A 16,520-nucleotide genomic window follows, 5' to 3' on the forward strand; every position below is an offset into this window, starting at 1 on the left:
TCAGTGAATGCAAGTGGGAAAATGACAGTCTGGACAGGATACATACGATAATCCGGTATATAGGATGCTGGCGGTCATGTGACCGACACCAGCATTCCAAAGCAGAGAATTCTGATGGGTCAGGGAAGTATGTTTACCATCCCATCCTAACCCTACCACCCCTGCAGCCTAACCCTCCCTTTTCTGCAGTTTAACCCTAACCCTCCCTTCCTGTGGTTTACCAAGCAGGAGTCCCGGCAGAGGTCGATTAGGATTCCGGCATTAGGTATCTCGGTGCCTGCATTTAGCTCCATGACGGGATGCCAGTATCAGCATTCCAACTGCCAGGATGCCGAACGCCAGTATCCTAAACGGATCCCATCTGGACGATCAAGCGTGCCTGAAGGTCAAATCAAATGATCCATTCCATGCTGCATTCAGCACTGAACTATTATCTTAATGTACATAGGCCCTCATTCCGAGTTGTTCGCTCGCTAGCTGCTTTTAGCAGCATTGCAAACGCTAGGCCGCCGCCCTCTGGGAGTGTATCTTAGCTTAGCAGAATAGCGAACGAAAGATTAGCAGAACTGCTACTAAGTATTTCCTTGCAGTTTCTGAGTAGCTCCAGACCTACTCCTAGACTGCGATCACCTCAGTCCGTTTAGTTCCTGGTTTGACGTCACAAACACGCCCTACGTTCGGCCAGCCACTCCCCCGTATCTCCAGCCACTCCTGCGTTTTTACTTGGCACGCCTGCGTGTTTTAGCACACTCCCTGAAAACGCAGAGTTGCCGCCCAGAAACACCCACTTCCTGTCAATCACACTACGATCACTCGAGCGTTGAAAAAACGTCGCTCGAGCTTGTGTAAATCTCCAAAGTTTTGTGTTAAATTACTTAGCGCATGCGCGCTACGTACCATGCGCATTTTCCACCTAATCGCTGCGTTGCAAAAAACGGCAACGAGCAAACAACTCGGAATGACCCCCATAGGCAGTAATCGTTCAACATGGGTGTGCAGTGTCCGGATCGGAGTATGACCAGATTAACCATAGGCAGGATCACAGCTGATCATTCGTCAAAGATAATTCAAACAAACAAAATAAACCTGCTATTTTAGGCAGAATAATATTTTAGAAGTTATAACTCTTGGGTTCAAAATCCTCTTGTGTTAATGAAAGCGATTACCCCACAAAGAGGAGCTGTAGATAGAGGAAGGCAAAGTACTAAACAGGATGGTGTCAAATAGGATACATGGGGGTAAATTTACTAAGATGGGATTTCTATTTAAGATGGGATGTTGCCCATAGCAACCAATCAGATTCTACTTCTCATTTATCAAGCACCTTCTAGAAGATAATACCTGGATTCTGATTGATTGCTATGGGCAACAACCCATCTTAAATAGAACTCTCATCTTAGTAAATTTACTCCATGGAGTAGTTTTTGGAATTGTCCCACAGCATATATCTAGGTTTTATATCACTATGGAAATATTTTGCCTTTCTGGCCCTAGACTGCACCATTAATCAAAGTTTGAGCCTATAACATAAATGTTTTGACAGCACTTTTTAGACTCCCTGCTAATAAATTGGAATCTGCGAATTGGTAAATGTTTACTTTCAGCAGGAAATAATATAACTTGTGCTCACTGGATACAACTAGCTTTCTCAATGAGCCGTTCTGCATCACAACAGTGTTGTCACTAGGGGGGTGCAGACTGCATCGGGTGACACCATCTGAGGGGACGACACAGAGTTTCAGGGGGCAGCCTAGCATCACTGGGAATGAAAACAGGGGCATACTGCGAAGTCAAGTCCCTATCCCATCAGACCACAACAGTGGCATAACTAGGGCAAGGCGAGAAGAGCACGTGCCCTGGGCACCATGGCAGGACCAGCAGATGGGGATGCTGATGGCCAGGGCATTGTACCCGCACCACCCAAACGTCACAGATCACCCCCGTCCACCACCAACTGCCCCCTGCAACACAGCTTAGTGAGACAGTAGGCTGTCAGCCCATGCACCTGGCCAGCCAGAGAAGGAAGAGGGGAGGTATAGGATTTGCAGCTACTTTTTTACTGCTTAGACTCTGAGCAGTAAAAAATAAACTAGAAATCCCATGATGCATTGTGCCCTGGAGCAAGACAGCATTTGAGTTGGGTGATTAAATGTGTGTGCGTGTATATATATATATACTGTATGTATGTGTGTTTGTTTGTGTGTCTGCTTCTGGAAGCTCCAAGGGGTAATCCAGTGTGCTGCTGCTATACGTGGTATGAGGCTACTGGAGTGAAGGGAGATGATGATGTGGTTGAAAGGGAAGCAGGGGAGGGGTATGGTGTGGCTGAAAGACACAGCCCAATCCCTCTGTCTCCAGTGAATAGATGCTGTGCACATGCACACAGCATCTATTCACTGCAGTGAGTTACAGGGGGCTTTCTAAGTGCCCTCCCCCACCGTGGGACAGCGCCCAAAAAACGGGACTGTCCAGCGAAAATCGGGACAGTTGGGAAGTATGACAGCATACACACTTTTTAATGGTTTTCATCAGGACAAATGTTATACTTGATCTACAACAAAAAACATTGGAAATGTTTGTGTCTGTTCCAATAACCATGGATTTAATTACATTCCAGTGCACAGTACATGCTAATTAAAATTGCGCTTTTATGGACATCTGGAGAACGGTCCTCACTGCATTCGCATATTTTTCATCAGGCTGAGGTTTCCTCTGACTACCGGGCTGCAGGAAAGCCTTGATTGTGGGAATTTCGCTTGTTCTCTCCTTGAAGTCCTAGTCAACAGTAATGAAACCAATTTAATGTTAATGTTCAGCAATTTAGATATATAATTAACTTGAAGAAACAATGTACTATATATCCTGAACAGTCATTTCATGAAGCAGATACTAAGGGCATTATTAGTATTGATGGGATGTAGTTCGCATCCCAGAGCTCAGGATCCAGACGGTCAGAATGCCAACAGCTGCATCCTAACGGTTAGAATCCCAACGGTAGGTACTGGGGCTAGGTTTAGGGTTAGGCACTAGAGGGAGGGGATGGGACGGTTTAGAATGTGGGAGGGGACGGTTAGGATTAGGGTTAAAATACCAGAATCAGTCGGATTTACAGTCAGGATCCTGTGTGCTGGGATATGGATACCATCAGTATTGATAAAGGGGTTGCACAGACATTCAGTTGTTCTGTTTTGTCAAAGCCCCTGTAGAGGAAAGGGCAGCATACCCAGTGTACCCTTCCAGTAAAATAATGGACACAGTCACTTCATCAGCTGGGGAAAGGGTTAGGGGTAGGCTGCGGGGAGGGGGGTTAAGTTAAGCAGCACCAGAGTGGTTAAGGTTGGCTGGGTATGGTATATTATGAAAACATTCAAAATTTTGACACGAGAATGTGGACATGGGTGTAATGTCGACAATGTTGATATATTAACCATAAAAATACATTTTTGGTATAACACCAACAGTACTCCTAATGGAAATGTTGACATCTTGCAGCTGTTGAAATTAATTATATTAACATTTCAACCATGAAGACATCATCATCATCATCATCATCATCATCGCCGCCGGCAGTCTGAATGTCGACAATCTGACTGATGACATATTGGCCTAGTCAGTATGCAGCCACGAACGAGATTTATGGTAAGAACTTACCTTTGTTAAATCTTTCTGCGAGGTACACTGAACTCCACAGGGAATGACATTGGGGTGTAGAGTAGGATCTTGATCCGAGGCACCAACAGGCTCAAAGCTTTGCCCAGAATGCCTAGCGCCGCCTCCTCTATAGCCCCGCCTCCGTGCACAGAAGCTCAGTTTTTGTTAACCAGTCCAATGCAGTAGCAGGTAAAAGAGACGACAACTGTTAGTAGCCACATACACCACACACTCACGACAAGAGAGGGTGTCAGCGGCTAATGCCATACCAACCCAAAGAAGCTAAGTGCGTCAGGGTGGGCGCCCTCTGGAGCCCAGTGTACCTCGCCGAAAGAGATTTAACAAAGTAAGTTCTAACCATAAATTTCGTTTTCTGCTGCGAAGTACACTGGGCTCTACAGGTAATGACATTGGAGATGTCCTAATGCAGTTTCTTATGGGAGGGGACGCACTGTAGTGGGCACAAGAACCCGGCATCCAAAGGAAGCATCCTGGGAGGCGGATGTATCAAAGGCATATAAACTTATGAACGTGTTCACTGAGGACCACGTAGCCGCCTTGCACAATTGTTCAAGGGTCGCACCACGGCGGGCTGCCCAAGAAGGTCCAACAGACCGAGTAGAATGGGCCTTTATAGTAGCAGGAGCTGGTAGGCCAGCCTGTACATAAGCACGTGCAATCACCATTCTAATCCATCTGGCCAGGGTCTGCTTGTGAGCAGGCCAGCCACGTTTGTGAAAACCAAACAAAGAGAGAATCCGACTTCCGGATGGAGGCAGTTCTCTTCGCATGGAGACGGAGAGCCCGAACCACATCCAAAGACCTTTCTGTGGAAGACAAATCAGGAGAGACAAAGGCCGGAACCACAATCTCCTGATTAAGGTGGAAAGAAGACACCACCTTAGGTAAATAGTACCCGGGACGTGTTCTAAGAACCGCCCCATCACGGTGAAAAATCAGATTGGGTGACCTACAAGACAAGGCACCCAAATCTGATACCTGTCTAGCAGAAGCAATAGCTAGCAGAAACACTACCTTAAGAGTAAGCCACTTAAGGTCAGCAGATTCAAGAGGCTCAGACAGAGACCTCTGCAACGCCTCCAGAACCACCGACAAGTCCCAAGGTGCCACAGGCGGGACGTAAGGAGGTTGAATCCGCAACACACCCTGAGTGAACGTATGCACATCAGGTAAGGTCGCAATTTTTCTCTGAAACCAAACCGACAAGGCAGAAAATATGAACCTTGATGGAGGCAAGACGAAGGCCCAAGTCCAGGCCTTGTTGCAGAAAGGCCAAAAGTTAGGCTGTACTAAACTTGAAAGCGTCATGATTGTTAGATGCGCACCAAGCAAAGTAAGAATTCCAGACCCTATGATAAATCCGAGCAGAAGCCGGTTTCCGGGCCTTCAACGTGGTTTGAATGACCGCCTCAGAAAATCCTTTGGCCCTTAAGACGGAAGCTTCAAGAGCCACGCCGTCAAAGCCAATCGGGCCAAATCCTGATATACACAGGGGCCCTGAATGAGGAGATCTGGGTGCTGCGGAAGTAGAAGGGGACGCTCTATCGAGAGACCCTGAAGGTCTGAGAACCAATGCCGTCTGGGCCACGCTGGGGCGATCAGAAGTAGGATTCCTCCTTCTTGCTTGAACTTCCTTATTACTCTGGGCAGGAGTGACACCGGAGGGAACATGTATGGCAGCCGAAAGTTCCATGGAATTGCCAGTGCGTCCACGAACGCTGCTTGAGGATCCCTTGTCCTTGCTCCGAAGACCGGAACCTTGTGATTGTGTCGAGACGCCATCAGGTCCACATCTGGAAGGCCCCACTTGTCCACGAGGAGTTGAAACACTTCTGGATGGAGGCTCCACTCTCCGGCATGTATGTCCTGATGACTGAGAAAGTCCGCTTCCCAGTTTAGGACCCCCGGAATGAACACTGCCGATATGGCTGGCAGATGGCGTTCCGCCCACTGAAGAATCCGTGATACTTCCCTCATTGCCATGCGGCTTCGAGTGCCGCCTTGATGATTGATGTACGCCACCGTGGTGGCGTTGTCCGACTGTACTTGAACAGGTCTGTTCTGTACTAAATGCTGGGCCAAGTTCAATGAGTTGAACACCGCCCGCAATTCCAGAATATTTATTGGGAGGAAAGAGACTCCTCCTTGGTCCACTGACCCTGAAGGGAGTGTTGCTCCAACACCACGCCCCAACCCCTCTAACTGGCTTACGTCGTCAGAAGGACCCAGTTGGAGATCCAGAAGGGACGACTCCTGTTCAATCGTTGGTTCTGAAGCCACCAGCTCAGTGACAGACGAACCTCCGGAGACAATGAGATAATTTGAGACCTGATCCGGTGAGGCAGGCCGACCCACTTGGCAAGAATCAGCCACTGGAGAGGGCGGGGACGGAATTGAGTGTACTCCACCACGTCGAAAGCCGATACCATGAGACCTAGCACTTGCATCGCCGAATGTATCGACACTTGCGGACGAGATAGGAAGCATCGAATCCTGTCCTGAAGCTTCAGAACTTTCTCCTGAGACAAGAACATTCGCTGGTTGTGAGTGTCCAACAACACCCAAAGTGCACCATGCTCTGAGCAGGGACCAGGGAGGATTTCTTCCAGTTGATGAGCCAGCAGAGCCACCCGTGGGCTTGCAGAAACTGGATAGTCAGATCCAGATGGCTCAGGAGAATCTCTGGGGAATTTGCCAGGATCAACAAGTCGTCCAAGTACGGAAGGATCCTGACCCCCTGACGGCGGAGTACAGCCGCCATTACCGCCATGACCTTGGTGAAGACTCGCGGAGCCGTGGTCAAACCAAAAGGTAATTCCCGAAATTGGTAATGGAGGTTGCCAACCGCAAACCTCAGGTACTGCTGATGCGACACTGTAATGGGAATATGCAGGTAAGCATCCTGTATGTCCAGTGAGACCATATAGTCCCCAGGCTCCGAGGCCAGAACAATAGAGCGAAGAGTTTCCATACGAAACTTGGAGACCTTCATAAATTTGTTCAAGGACTTGATGTTAAGAATGGGCCGGGAGGACCCATTCGATTTCGAGACTAGGAACAGCGGTGAATAGTACTTCTTGCCTCTCTGAGCCAGAGGCACCTGTACTACCACTCCTGTGTTCAGGAGGGACTGTACCATCGAATGAAGAGTCTTTGCCTTCACCTGATCCGAAGGGACGTCTGTCAGGCAAAATTGATGAGGGGGACGATTCTTGAAGGATACGGCGTAACCTTGATTGACGACTTCCCGTACCCAGGCATCGGAAGTGGTCTTCAACCATTCCTGGGTAAACCCTAGAAGTCGGCACCCCACTCTGGGATCCCCCAGAGGGAGGCCCGCCCCGTCATGCAGCAGGCTTGTCAACTTTGGAAGCAGGCTGACGGGCATCCCAGGCCCGTTTGGGTTTGGAAGTGCGAACTTGTTTTGGGTACGCCTGACCCTTTGCTTTCCCTGAAAGACAAAAGGAGTGAAAGGAAGTACTTTTAGCCTTCGGCATCGAAGGAGCAGTACTAGGAAGACCTGCTGTTTTAGCAGACGCTAAGTCAGCCACTATCTTGTTAAGGTCTTCTCCGAAAAGAATATCTCCTTTGAAAGGGAGTACCTAGAGGGTTTTCTTAGAGTCCATGTCCACAGACCAGGACCGTAACCAGAGAATCCGGCGAGCCAAAATGGACGTAGTAGAAGCCTTGGCCGCCAGAATACCGGCATCAGAAGCCGCCTCTTTAATGTAATGAGACGCTGTAACAATATACGACAGGCATTATCTAGCATGATCAGAAGCATTGGAAGGCAACTCCGCTTCCAGTTCCTGAGCCCACGCTTCCACAGCTTCTGCAGCCCATGTTGCTGCAATAGTGGGCCTATGCACCGCACCGTTTACGATGTAGATAGCCTTCAAACAACCCCCCACACGCTTGTCCATCGGTTCTCTCAATGACGTGACGGTAGTTACAGCCGCGCCACTTGCGAATCCACTGGCGGGGGTGTTACCCAATTTTTAATAAGCTCCGCAGCGAGGGGGTAGCGAGCCAGCATCTTCTTGTGAGGCGTAAACTTCTTTCCTGGATTTTCCCAGGACTCCTGACGTATGTCAACTAAATGGTCAGAGTGAAGTAAAACTTGTTTAACCACCTTCTGACGTTTAAACCTGTCCGGTTTCTTAGGGGCAGCATCAGGCTCCGGTTCATCATCAACCTGAAGAATGAGCCTAATAGCCTCTAACAAGTCAGGAACATCCACCTGCAAAACCACTTCCCCATCAGAAGCATCAGGATCAGAGTCTGTGGGGTCTGTATAAGCACCATCCTCATCAGACGAGGTATCTGGGACGTTGGTGGATTGTGAGGAAGTAATTGCCCGCTTAGAGGACCCCTTGGTCTTAGGCGGGCGAGGGTTAGACTTTTGAGCACTCAGTGATTGGTTCAATTGCTGTAACTGATTGGACAGGTGATCTGCCCATGGCGGGTTAACCGCGGGGACCATAAGCGGTTGTACCGGCACAGGAGGTCCCATAGGGGGCGTTAGTCTAGTTACCTTCGTATTCAGTAGCATGGAAAAGGTAGCTCAAGGTGGGTCATTTTGCACCCCCGTTGCTACAGTCCCACTGGGGGGTAAGCAACCCCCTGAACCTGAACCCTCAGCTGCTATGTTATCCTCAAAAGCGTCTGCAGCGTCAACACCACGCAATGTGGGATCAGCCCCAGCTCAGTTGCCCTTTGTAGCGGACATAATCAAAAGCTCAATGCAAGGCAACACAGTACAATATCAGCAGCACAGTACCTAACAAGATTCCCCTGTGCAGTGTATTAGCACAAACAGGGAATTCAAGAGGTACTGTATATGGTGACTAAAAATCACAGAGAAAAATACACACTGAGTATATCCTGTGAACTGCCTATATTATGATAAACCTGACACACTCAGGTTATAGAATATAGGGATAGCAATCTGAGTGAGATACATGAAATGGAGGTCACACAGCAGCTATATGCACACACAGAGTCACAGTTTGTACAATGCAGAAATTATGACATGCAATAAAACTGGACTAGCAATACAGAGTAGTACTATGTAGAGCTATACACTTAATTTGATATAACAATGCACAGTAAAGACTGGATGTATATCACAGGGTACTTGTACTAATAACCCTGACTGAATGCACTTTTTCTTAACTAACACTGTCAGCAGACATGTAGAATACTTAAGTGTCTTGTAAAATGCACAGGGCTGACAGGCAAGCGGCTTTACAGAGGAGGATTTGCCCAAACAGTCCCAGGAACAGTGTTGCTCTGTGTAATGGCGCCCAAACACTGACTGGGAGTGAGGCAGAGAGAGATATGCAGCTCCAGGGCGGGAATATTTACTCTAAAGGGCTGGGGGAGGAGCTACAGGTCAAAGCCTTATCCCCCTGCTTGACTTCACCACCGGGTACTGGGGCTTAATAAAATGGTTTTATGAGAGAAAACCGACCTGTGCCCATGCCCTGGTGGTCTAGTGGGGTCCCTGTACTACCACAGTGTCCACGCCAGCGCGCGCAGCCCACCTCCCACCGGCCGCGCGGGATTGCAATTTACAGCGGGTCCCGACGAGGGGACGCCTTACCTCCTTCCTGAGTGCGGCCACGCGATCCAGGAGAACAGCGGTCGTGTGTGTGACTAACGTGGAAGAAAAACGGAGCCTCCGCTGTAGGTACCCGGCAACCAGGGAGTGGGAGTGTACAGCGCCGCTGGGGGAGGTGATAGAGCTGCAGCAGGAGATGTTTCACTGACATCTAACACTGCCAGTGTCTCTGCTGCAGCCCTTGTTATGTGCCTGCTTACTGCATGGCACCAACTACAAAAACTGAGCTCCTGTGCACGGAGGCGGGGCTATAGAGGAGGCGGCGCTAGGCACTCTGGAAACAGTCAAAGCTTTGAGCCTGTTGGTGCCTCGGATCAAGATCCTACTCTACACCCCAATGTCATTCCCTGTGGAGCCCAGTGTACCCCGCAGCAGAAACATACATAAAATGCCAAGCTAAAAGGATAGTTGCAACAGAGCACATGAGAAGTTGGGAGGCACAAGTTATAAAAGTACTGTTTGAGGTGAAGAGATGTGTGGGCAGCACAGATGGTATAATGGTTAGCATTACTGCCTCACAGCACTGCGGTCTTTGGTTCAATTCCCACCATGGCCCTAACTGTGTGGAGTCTATATGTATGTACTTGCGTGTCTTCCCTCTGGGTGCTCCGGTTTCCTCCCACAATCCAAAAAATATACTGGTAGGTTAATTGGCTCCCAACAAAATTAGCCCTAGTGTGAATGCGTGTGCGTGTACAAGTGGTAGGGAATATAGATTGTAAGCTCCAATGGGGCAGGGACTGATGTAAATAGCCAAAAATGTTCTCTATAAAGCGCTGTGGAATATGTGTGCACGGATTGGGAATGTGAAAATTTTTTTTTTTTTTAAATATATAACAAGTATATAAAAGAATCAGGTGCATACACAAGTTGATTCTCCTAGCAGCTGTAATAAGGGGAGGTAGTTAGTCTCCCGAGAATAGGAAAGGCAACAATATATAAATGTAAAGCGCTAAACCGATTAAAAAATTACTAAGTGGATATATTTAATACACAATTTTAAAAACAAGACTAAATAAACATAGGTAAAAAATAATTAGATAAATCTGGACAGTCAGTTGATGATAAAGCAATTGCTGGACCTATAATAAGCTCCACACATGGAAACACTCCCTTATAAACACTGGTGTAATATTTCACATTCGTGAATAGGGACCACCAACCATTAAATAGTTCAGTGAGATTGTCAGTTTATATAGCACTTTACCATTCCTGTGTTCCAAAATAAGAATCCAATTAGAGGGTCATCCGTGTAGCAACGGCAGTTAGTGTACGGTTCCTGCTTCACAGTGGACAAAATTATGGCAAATTGATTGTCCTGCGTGCCTGTGTTCCAAATGAGGAATCCCGAAGGATCATACCTGTGTGGCAATGGCACACAACGGAAATGGAAAAGGACCTTTGATAAAGCTGCCAGGAGCAGCGAAACGCATCAGGGACTGTAATTACCAATTCGCTGGACCACTCTACAAACTACAACCAACGCACTCCAAGGGATCCCACCAGGAGCAGTGTCACAGTCGCTTCACTGTGACCCAGGATCCATTTCCATTGTGTGCCATTGCCGCACGGGTCACGATCCCTCGGGATTCCTCATTAGGAACACAGGCACGCAGGACAATAAATTTGCCATCATTTGTATACTAACTGCCGTCGCTAGCTACACGGATGACCCTCTAATTGGATTCTTATTTTGGAACACAGGAATGGTAAAGTGCTATATAAACTGACAATCTCACCGACTGTCCAGATTTATCTAATTATTTTTTTCCCTATGTTTATTTAGTCTTGTTTTTAAAATTGTGTATTAAATATATCCACTTAGTGATTTTTTAATCTGTTTAGCGCTGTTCGTTTATATATTGTTGCGGATTCGGAATGATATACCGCTATCAAAAACCCGACAGCCGCACAGAAATTACCCTAACCCTGCCTAACCTTCCCTTCCCCCGCTGCCTAATGGTGTGGTTCATTAGGTAGACATGAGTTAGGTCGACCACGTTTGGTCGACATGGTCATTTGGTCGACATGAGTTTTTTTTTACTTTTTTTGGTGTTGTTTTCTTTGAAAAGTGGCGGGGAACCCCAATTAGTGCACCATGACCCCTTCGCTCGCCATGCTTCGGGCACAGTGCCTCGCTCGGCACAGGCCACCGTTCCCAACTGTACTCCACGTGGATTGTCAAGTATGAAAAAGGTCAAAAAATGAAAAAAAAATTGTGAAAACTCATGTCAACCTTTTTCCATGTCGACCTAGTACATGTCGACCTAATGACCACCATCCACTGCCTAAACCTAACCATCCCCGCATGGTGCCTAACTCTAACCATCACCTTCCTGTCCCTACACCCTAACCCTCCTTCTAATGCCAAAACCTAACTTCCCACCCCCCGCGGCAGGACGCAAGCGCGTCCCGCTTACAGAACGTTCGGGATTCTGGACGTCTGTATTTTGACGCCAGGATCCTGAGCTCCGTCGGGATTGTGATATCGGCATTATCGGTATTTTGTGTGCACTATATAATAACTAGTAATTATAATAATATAAAAAAATAAAGTAGTCACAAAGATAGAAGGATTGCATTAGCATATAAAGCATTAATAAGTGTATTTCAGGACGCATTAGTGAGACAGGAAAGCCAACTAAACCCAATTCAGGTACCTAAATCACCTAGAGGGGAGGACTGAATAGCCTGAACAGCATGGAAGCCCTGCAATTCTGGTAGTTCTGCTCCATCCTGCACTCAGAAGGGACCCGTTGGTCCTTCAGCCTGCTTCGAATGTAGAGCTCAACATAACTGGACAGCTGAACATTGGAATAAAGTCTTCTAATTCTGGACTGATGAATCTTTATTGCTGCTGCAACATGCACATGGAAGCAGTGGTGGGCTGGGAAGGGGGCAGAGTGCCAGATGCCCCCCGTGCCAGTCCTATTATCATCTCCTCGGGCTGGCGCCAGTCACTAGAAAACACTATGTTAGCATTGGCCACACGCTACCTCATTAGGGAAGCAGACACCCATGTGTGCCTGTGCCCATAGCCATGTGTGCCCCTGCTCCTCTTTGGTATATGTGTGCATCACTGTCTCTGTGGCTGCTGATTGCTTTCTCCTCTCCCCCAGGCACATACACAACACACAACTTAAAATTGAGTTTTTCAACCTTAAATAAGACTTAAGTATGTTTCCTCAGCAGGATCATAAGCGGTAACCACATTAACATATAGAGCAAAGGAAAAAGAAGCCTTGTGCATCAGTGAAGACATCTGTTTTCTCCAGCAAAAATACTTTTCATATTTGAAAACCTTAAAATATCTTTTAAGGGCGGGTTGCTCATGGGCCATTGCTTTGGCCTTGCACCCATGATAAAATTGGTCAGCCTGCATGGTTGGGTCAGAATTTGGGGTTAACAACATGAATTCATGGATCCATGGTTCACGCTCGTGGTGTATGCCAGTTAAGCTTTTGTTTAAATACCACAGCCTATCTGGGCATTGTTGCCGACCACGTGGCGCATCTCTGTCCTCTCAAACTGGCTCCACAAACATGACAGTGTGTTCAGTGTAATCCCATGGCCTCTACAGTCACCAGATCTCAATCTATGAGTACATTTATGATGGGTTAGAACAGGGATGGGCAATCTTCAGCCCTCCAGCTGTTGTGGAACAACACATCCCAGCATGCCCTGCAACAGTTTTAGCATGGCCAAATAGCAAAACTGTAGCAAGGCATGCTGGTATGTGTAGTTTAACAACAGCTGGAGGGCCGAAGGTTCCCCTCCCTGGGTTACAAGGGAAGATTTGCAGCATGAATGTACAGCTGACAAATCTGCAGCAACTGCATTATGTTATCATTTCCCCATTGACTACAATGTCTAAGGAATGTTTCCCACAACAGGTTATGAAGATGTTAAGCTGGGAGCTACGGCATCCTACCCAGTGCTAAAACAGTGTATATAATAAAGTGTCCACCAAATGTATAACATAAATTATCCATATAACATTTAATTTTATATACAGTCTTAAGTACATGTCCCTCAAATTCCTAACACTGCTACTTACCCCTGCTGATCCAGCTTATTCACAAATGTGCATGACTATAGGGCAAGCAGTGTGGAGGTCATTGCAAAGATCCAATCAGTTCTTTGTTTGCATGCCAGAACTCCTTCCCATAGTAAGAAGTGGGGCTCCAGAGACCAATGGCCTCTGAAGATGGTGTAGGTTCCCGCAGGCAAGCTCCAAAACCATTTTATGGGGTTAGCTGAATACCAGAAAACATGCAGATCATGAATAGTCCCCTTAGGGGATTATTCAGGTTTGTTAGCAAAGCAAAACAGTTAGCAATTGGGCAAAACCATGTTGCACTGCAGGTGGGGCAGATGTAACGAGAGATTTAGATTTGGATGGGTTCTATTGTTTCTGTGCATTGTTAATACTGGCTGCTTTATTTCAACACCGCAATTTAGTTTTCAGTTTGAACACACCCCACCGAAATCTAACTCTCTCTGCACATGTTACATCTGCCCGGGTGGTCTTCAGTTTGCCGGCTGTCGGGATCCCGGCGCACAGTATACCAGCGCCGGAATCCCGACAGCCGGCATACCGACACTTTTTCTCCCTCTTGGGGGTCCATGACCCCTTTGGAGGGAGAATAGATAGCGTGGCGCGCGTAGCGCACCACCATGCCCGCAGCGAGCCTGCAAGGGGCTCATTTGCGCTCGCCCAGCTGTCGGTATGCCGGCAGTCGGGATTCCGGCGCCGGTATGCTGGTCGCCGGGAGCCCGACCGCCGGCATACACTACTACACCCCATCTGCCCTACCTGCAGTGAAACATGGTTGAAACAACTGCAATCCTTAGCAATGCAAATGCAGGAGCTATGCACCTCTTACCTGCATTTGTGATGCGATTGCATTGGAGATGAACATCGCAACCTTCGTACACAATGTTCATCTGTGCTGGCAGGCTGAGTAAGGCTGAGCTTACTCAGGCTTACCGTCGCTGGTGGCTTTGCGAAGGCAAGGAAACTGCATCCACAACGCAGTCCTTGGCCTCACCAATCACGGAAAACAGGGGTGAACCACCCCCTTTCCCGTACTGCCCGCCACCCCCGTCCCTGCCCCCAAACACCTCTGCCTGTCAAGGAGAGACACTTGCATACCGGCGATTGCACTGCAGGACCTATTCTGCACACACACAGAACGTGTCCTGTGCATGTGCAGTTTCCCCACCATCGGCAAACTACACAGATGATCGCTCATGCGATCTATGGTAAATCACCCCCATAATTTGTATCTTCTTATTCCTAAGGGCTCTTATGTTTTTTGTAGTGTCAAAGTGCCAAGTATACTGGAATTAGAGGAACTTTTCTTAGATCTGAATCTGGCTCTGTAGCGTATTTTCCCTACTGGCGGCAGTTTTCCCGTTTACTGAATGTAATCAAATTACATTACATTTAAAAAGTTCCTTTAAATTTTACTGGGGGAAAAAAATAGGATTTTAATTACCTACCGGTAAATCCTTTTCTCGTAGTCCGTAAGGGATATTGGGAAGACTTAGTACAATGGGGTATAGACGGGGTCCAAAGGAGCCGGTGCACTTTAAAATTTCTACACTGGGTGTGCTGGCTCCTCCCCTCCATGCCCCCTCCCACATGCAGTTGTAGGTAAAACAGTGCCCGAAGGAGAAAGGACATATATGAGAGAAGGAACATGATAACAAAGAGTGGTGAGATTTAATACCAGCACACCACGAACATATAACAACCAGCAATGGTTGGTAACAATAACAGCAACAGCTGAACAGGTAACCACATAAAAGAGAACCTGCAGAAAAGTCAACGCACTGGGGCAGGCGACCAATATCCCTTATGGACTATGAGAAAAGGATTTACCGGTAGGTAATTAAAATCCTATTTTCTCTAGCATCCATAAGGGATATTGGGGGGACTTAGTACGATGGGGACGTCCCAAAGCTTCCAGAACGGGCGGGAATGTACGGAGACTGCTGCAGCACCGCCTGCCCAAACTGGGTATCCTCTTTGGCCAGGGTATCAAACTTGTAGAACTTCCCAAAGGTGTTCTTCCCCGACCAGGTAGCAGCTCGGCATAGTTGCAAGGCCGAGAATCCATGGGCAGCCGCCCAGGAAGAGCCCACAGATCTTGTAGAGTGGACTTTCAGAGACGTAGGAACAGGTAAGGCTGCCGACACATAGGCCTGTTGGATAGTAAGCCTAAGCCAATGAGCAATGGACTGCTTTAAAGCAGGACAACCCTTCTTCTGCGCATCATAGAGCACGAACAAGGAATCAGTCTTTCTGATCTGAGCCGTTCGCTTGACATAGATCTTCAAGGCTTGCACAGCATACAATGCCTCCGGAGGAGCAGAAATGTCAGAACTGGACAGAACCACAATAGGTTGATTCAAGTGAAACACAGAGACAACCTTCGGCAGGAACTGCTGCCTAGTCCTGAACTCCACTCTGTCCTCTTAAAAGACCAAGTATGGACTTTTACACGATAAGGCCCCCAATTCTGAGACACATCTAGCAGAAGCCAGGGCCAGTAACATCACTGTCTTCCACGTGAAGTACTTGTCTTCTACCGTCATCAGAGGCTCAAACCAGGAGGACTGTAGAAATTCCAACACCACATTTAAATCCCAGGGCACCGTAGGTCTGAACTTCTGGCAACAGTGCCAATTTCTTCTGGAAGAAAATGGAGAGTGCTGAAATCTGGACCTTAATGGAACCAAAACGCAAGCCCTTATCCACACCAGCCTGCAGGAAACATAAGAAACGTCCTAAGTGGAACTCTGCAGGTGGATACGTGCGTTCCTCGCACCAAGAGACATATCTTCTCCAGATACGATGATAGTGTTTTGACGTCACAGGTTTCCTGGCCTAAACCATGGTAGCAATAACCTTTTTGGAAAGGCCCTTGTGAGTTAGGATGTTCCACTCAACTTCCATGCCGTCAAACGAAGTCGCCGTAAGTCCGGATAGACGAACGGTCCTTGTTGAAGAAGATCGCTTCTTAGTGGTAGAGGCCAAGGGTCTTCGACGGACATGTCCAGAAGATCTGCGTACCATGCCCTCTGAGACCAATACAGGGCAATCAGAATTGCCTGGACTGCTTGATTTCGGATTCGCTTTAGCACCCCTTGGGAGCAACGGAATCAGAGGAAACGGACAGACCAGCCAGTAAGGCCAAGGTGATGTCAGTGCGTCCAC

General features: G+C 47.7%; 1 protein-coding gene across 4 annotated transcripts in view; it reads right to left on the reverse strand.

Moving 5' to 3' along the window:
* Nucleotides 1–2,575: 2,575 nt before the first annotated feature.
* Nucleotides 2,576–16,520, reverse strand: part of LOC134909626 (glutathione S-transferase A4-like) — a 165,176-nt gene continuing 151,231 nt past the window's right edge. For all 4 annotated transcript variants that reach the window (XM_063916692.1, XM_063916693.1, XM_063916691.1 and 1 more), the window contains exon 7: nucleotides 2,576–2,775. In XM_063916692.1, coding sequence (XP_063772762.1) covers nucleotides 2,635–2,775 — 141 coding nt within the window. In that variant the 3' untranslated portion in view covers nucleotides 2,576–2,634. The remainder of the gene's footprint in view (nucleotides 2,776–16,520) is intronic.

This window comes from Pseudophryne corroboree, chromosome 4, assembly GCF_028390025.1.
Source record: "Pseudophryne corroboree isolate aPseCor3 chromosome 4, aPseCor3.hap2, whole genome shotgun sequence".
Lineage (NCBI taxonomy): Eukaryota > Metazoa > Chordata > Amphibia > Anura > Myobatrachidae > Pseudophryne > Pseudophryne corroboree.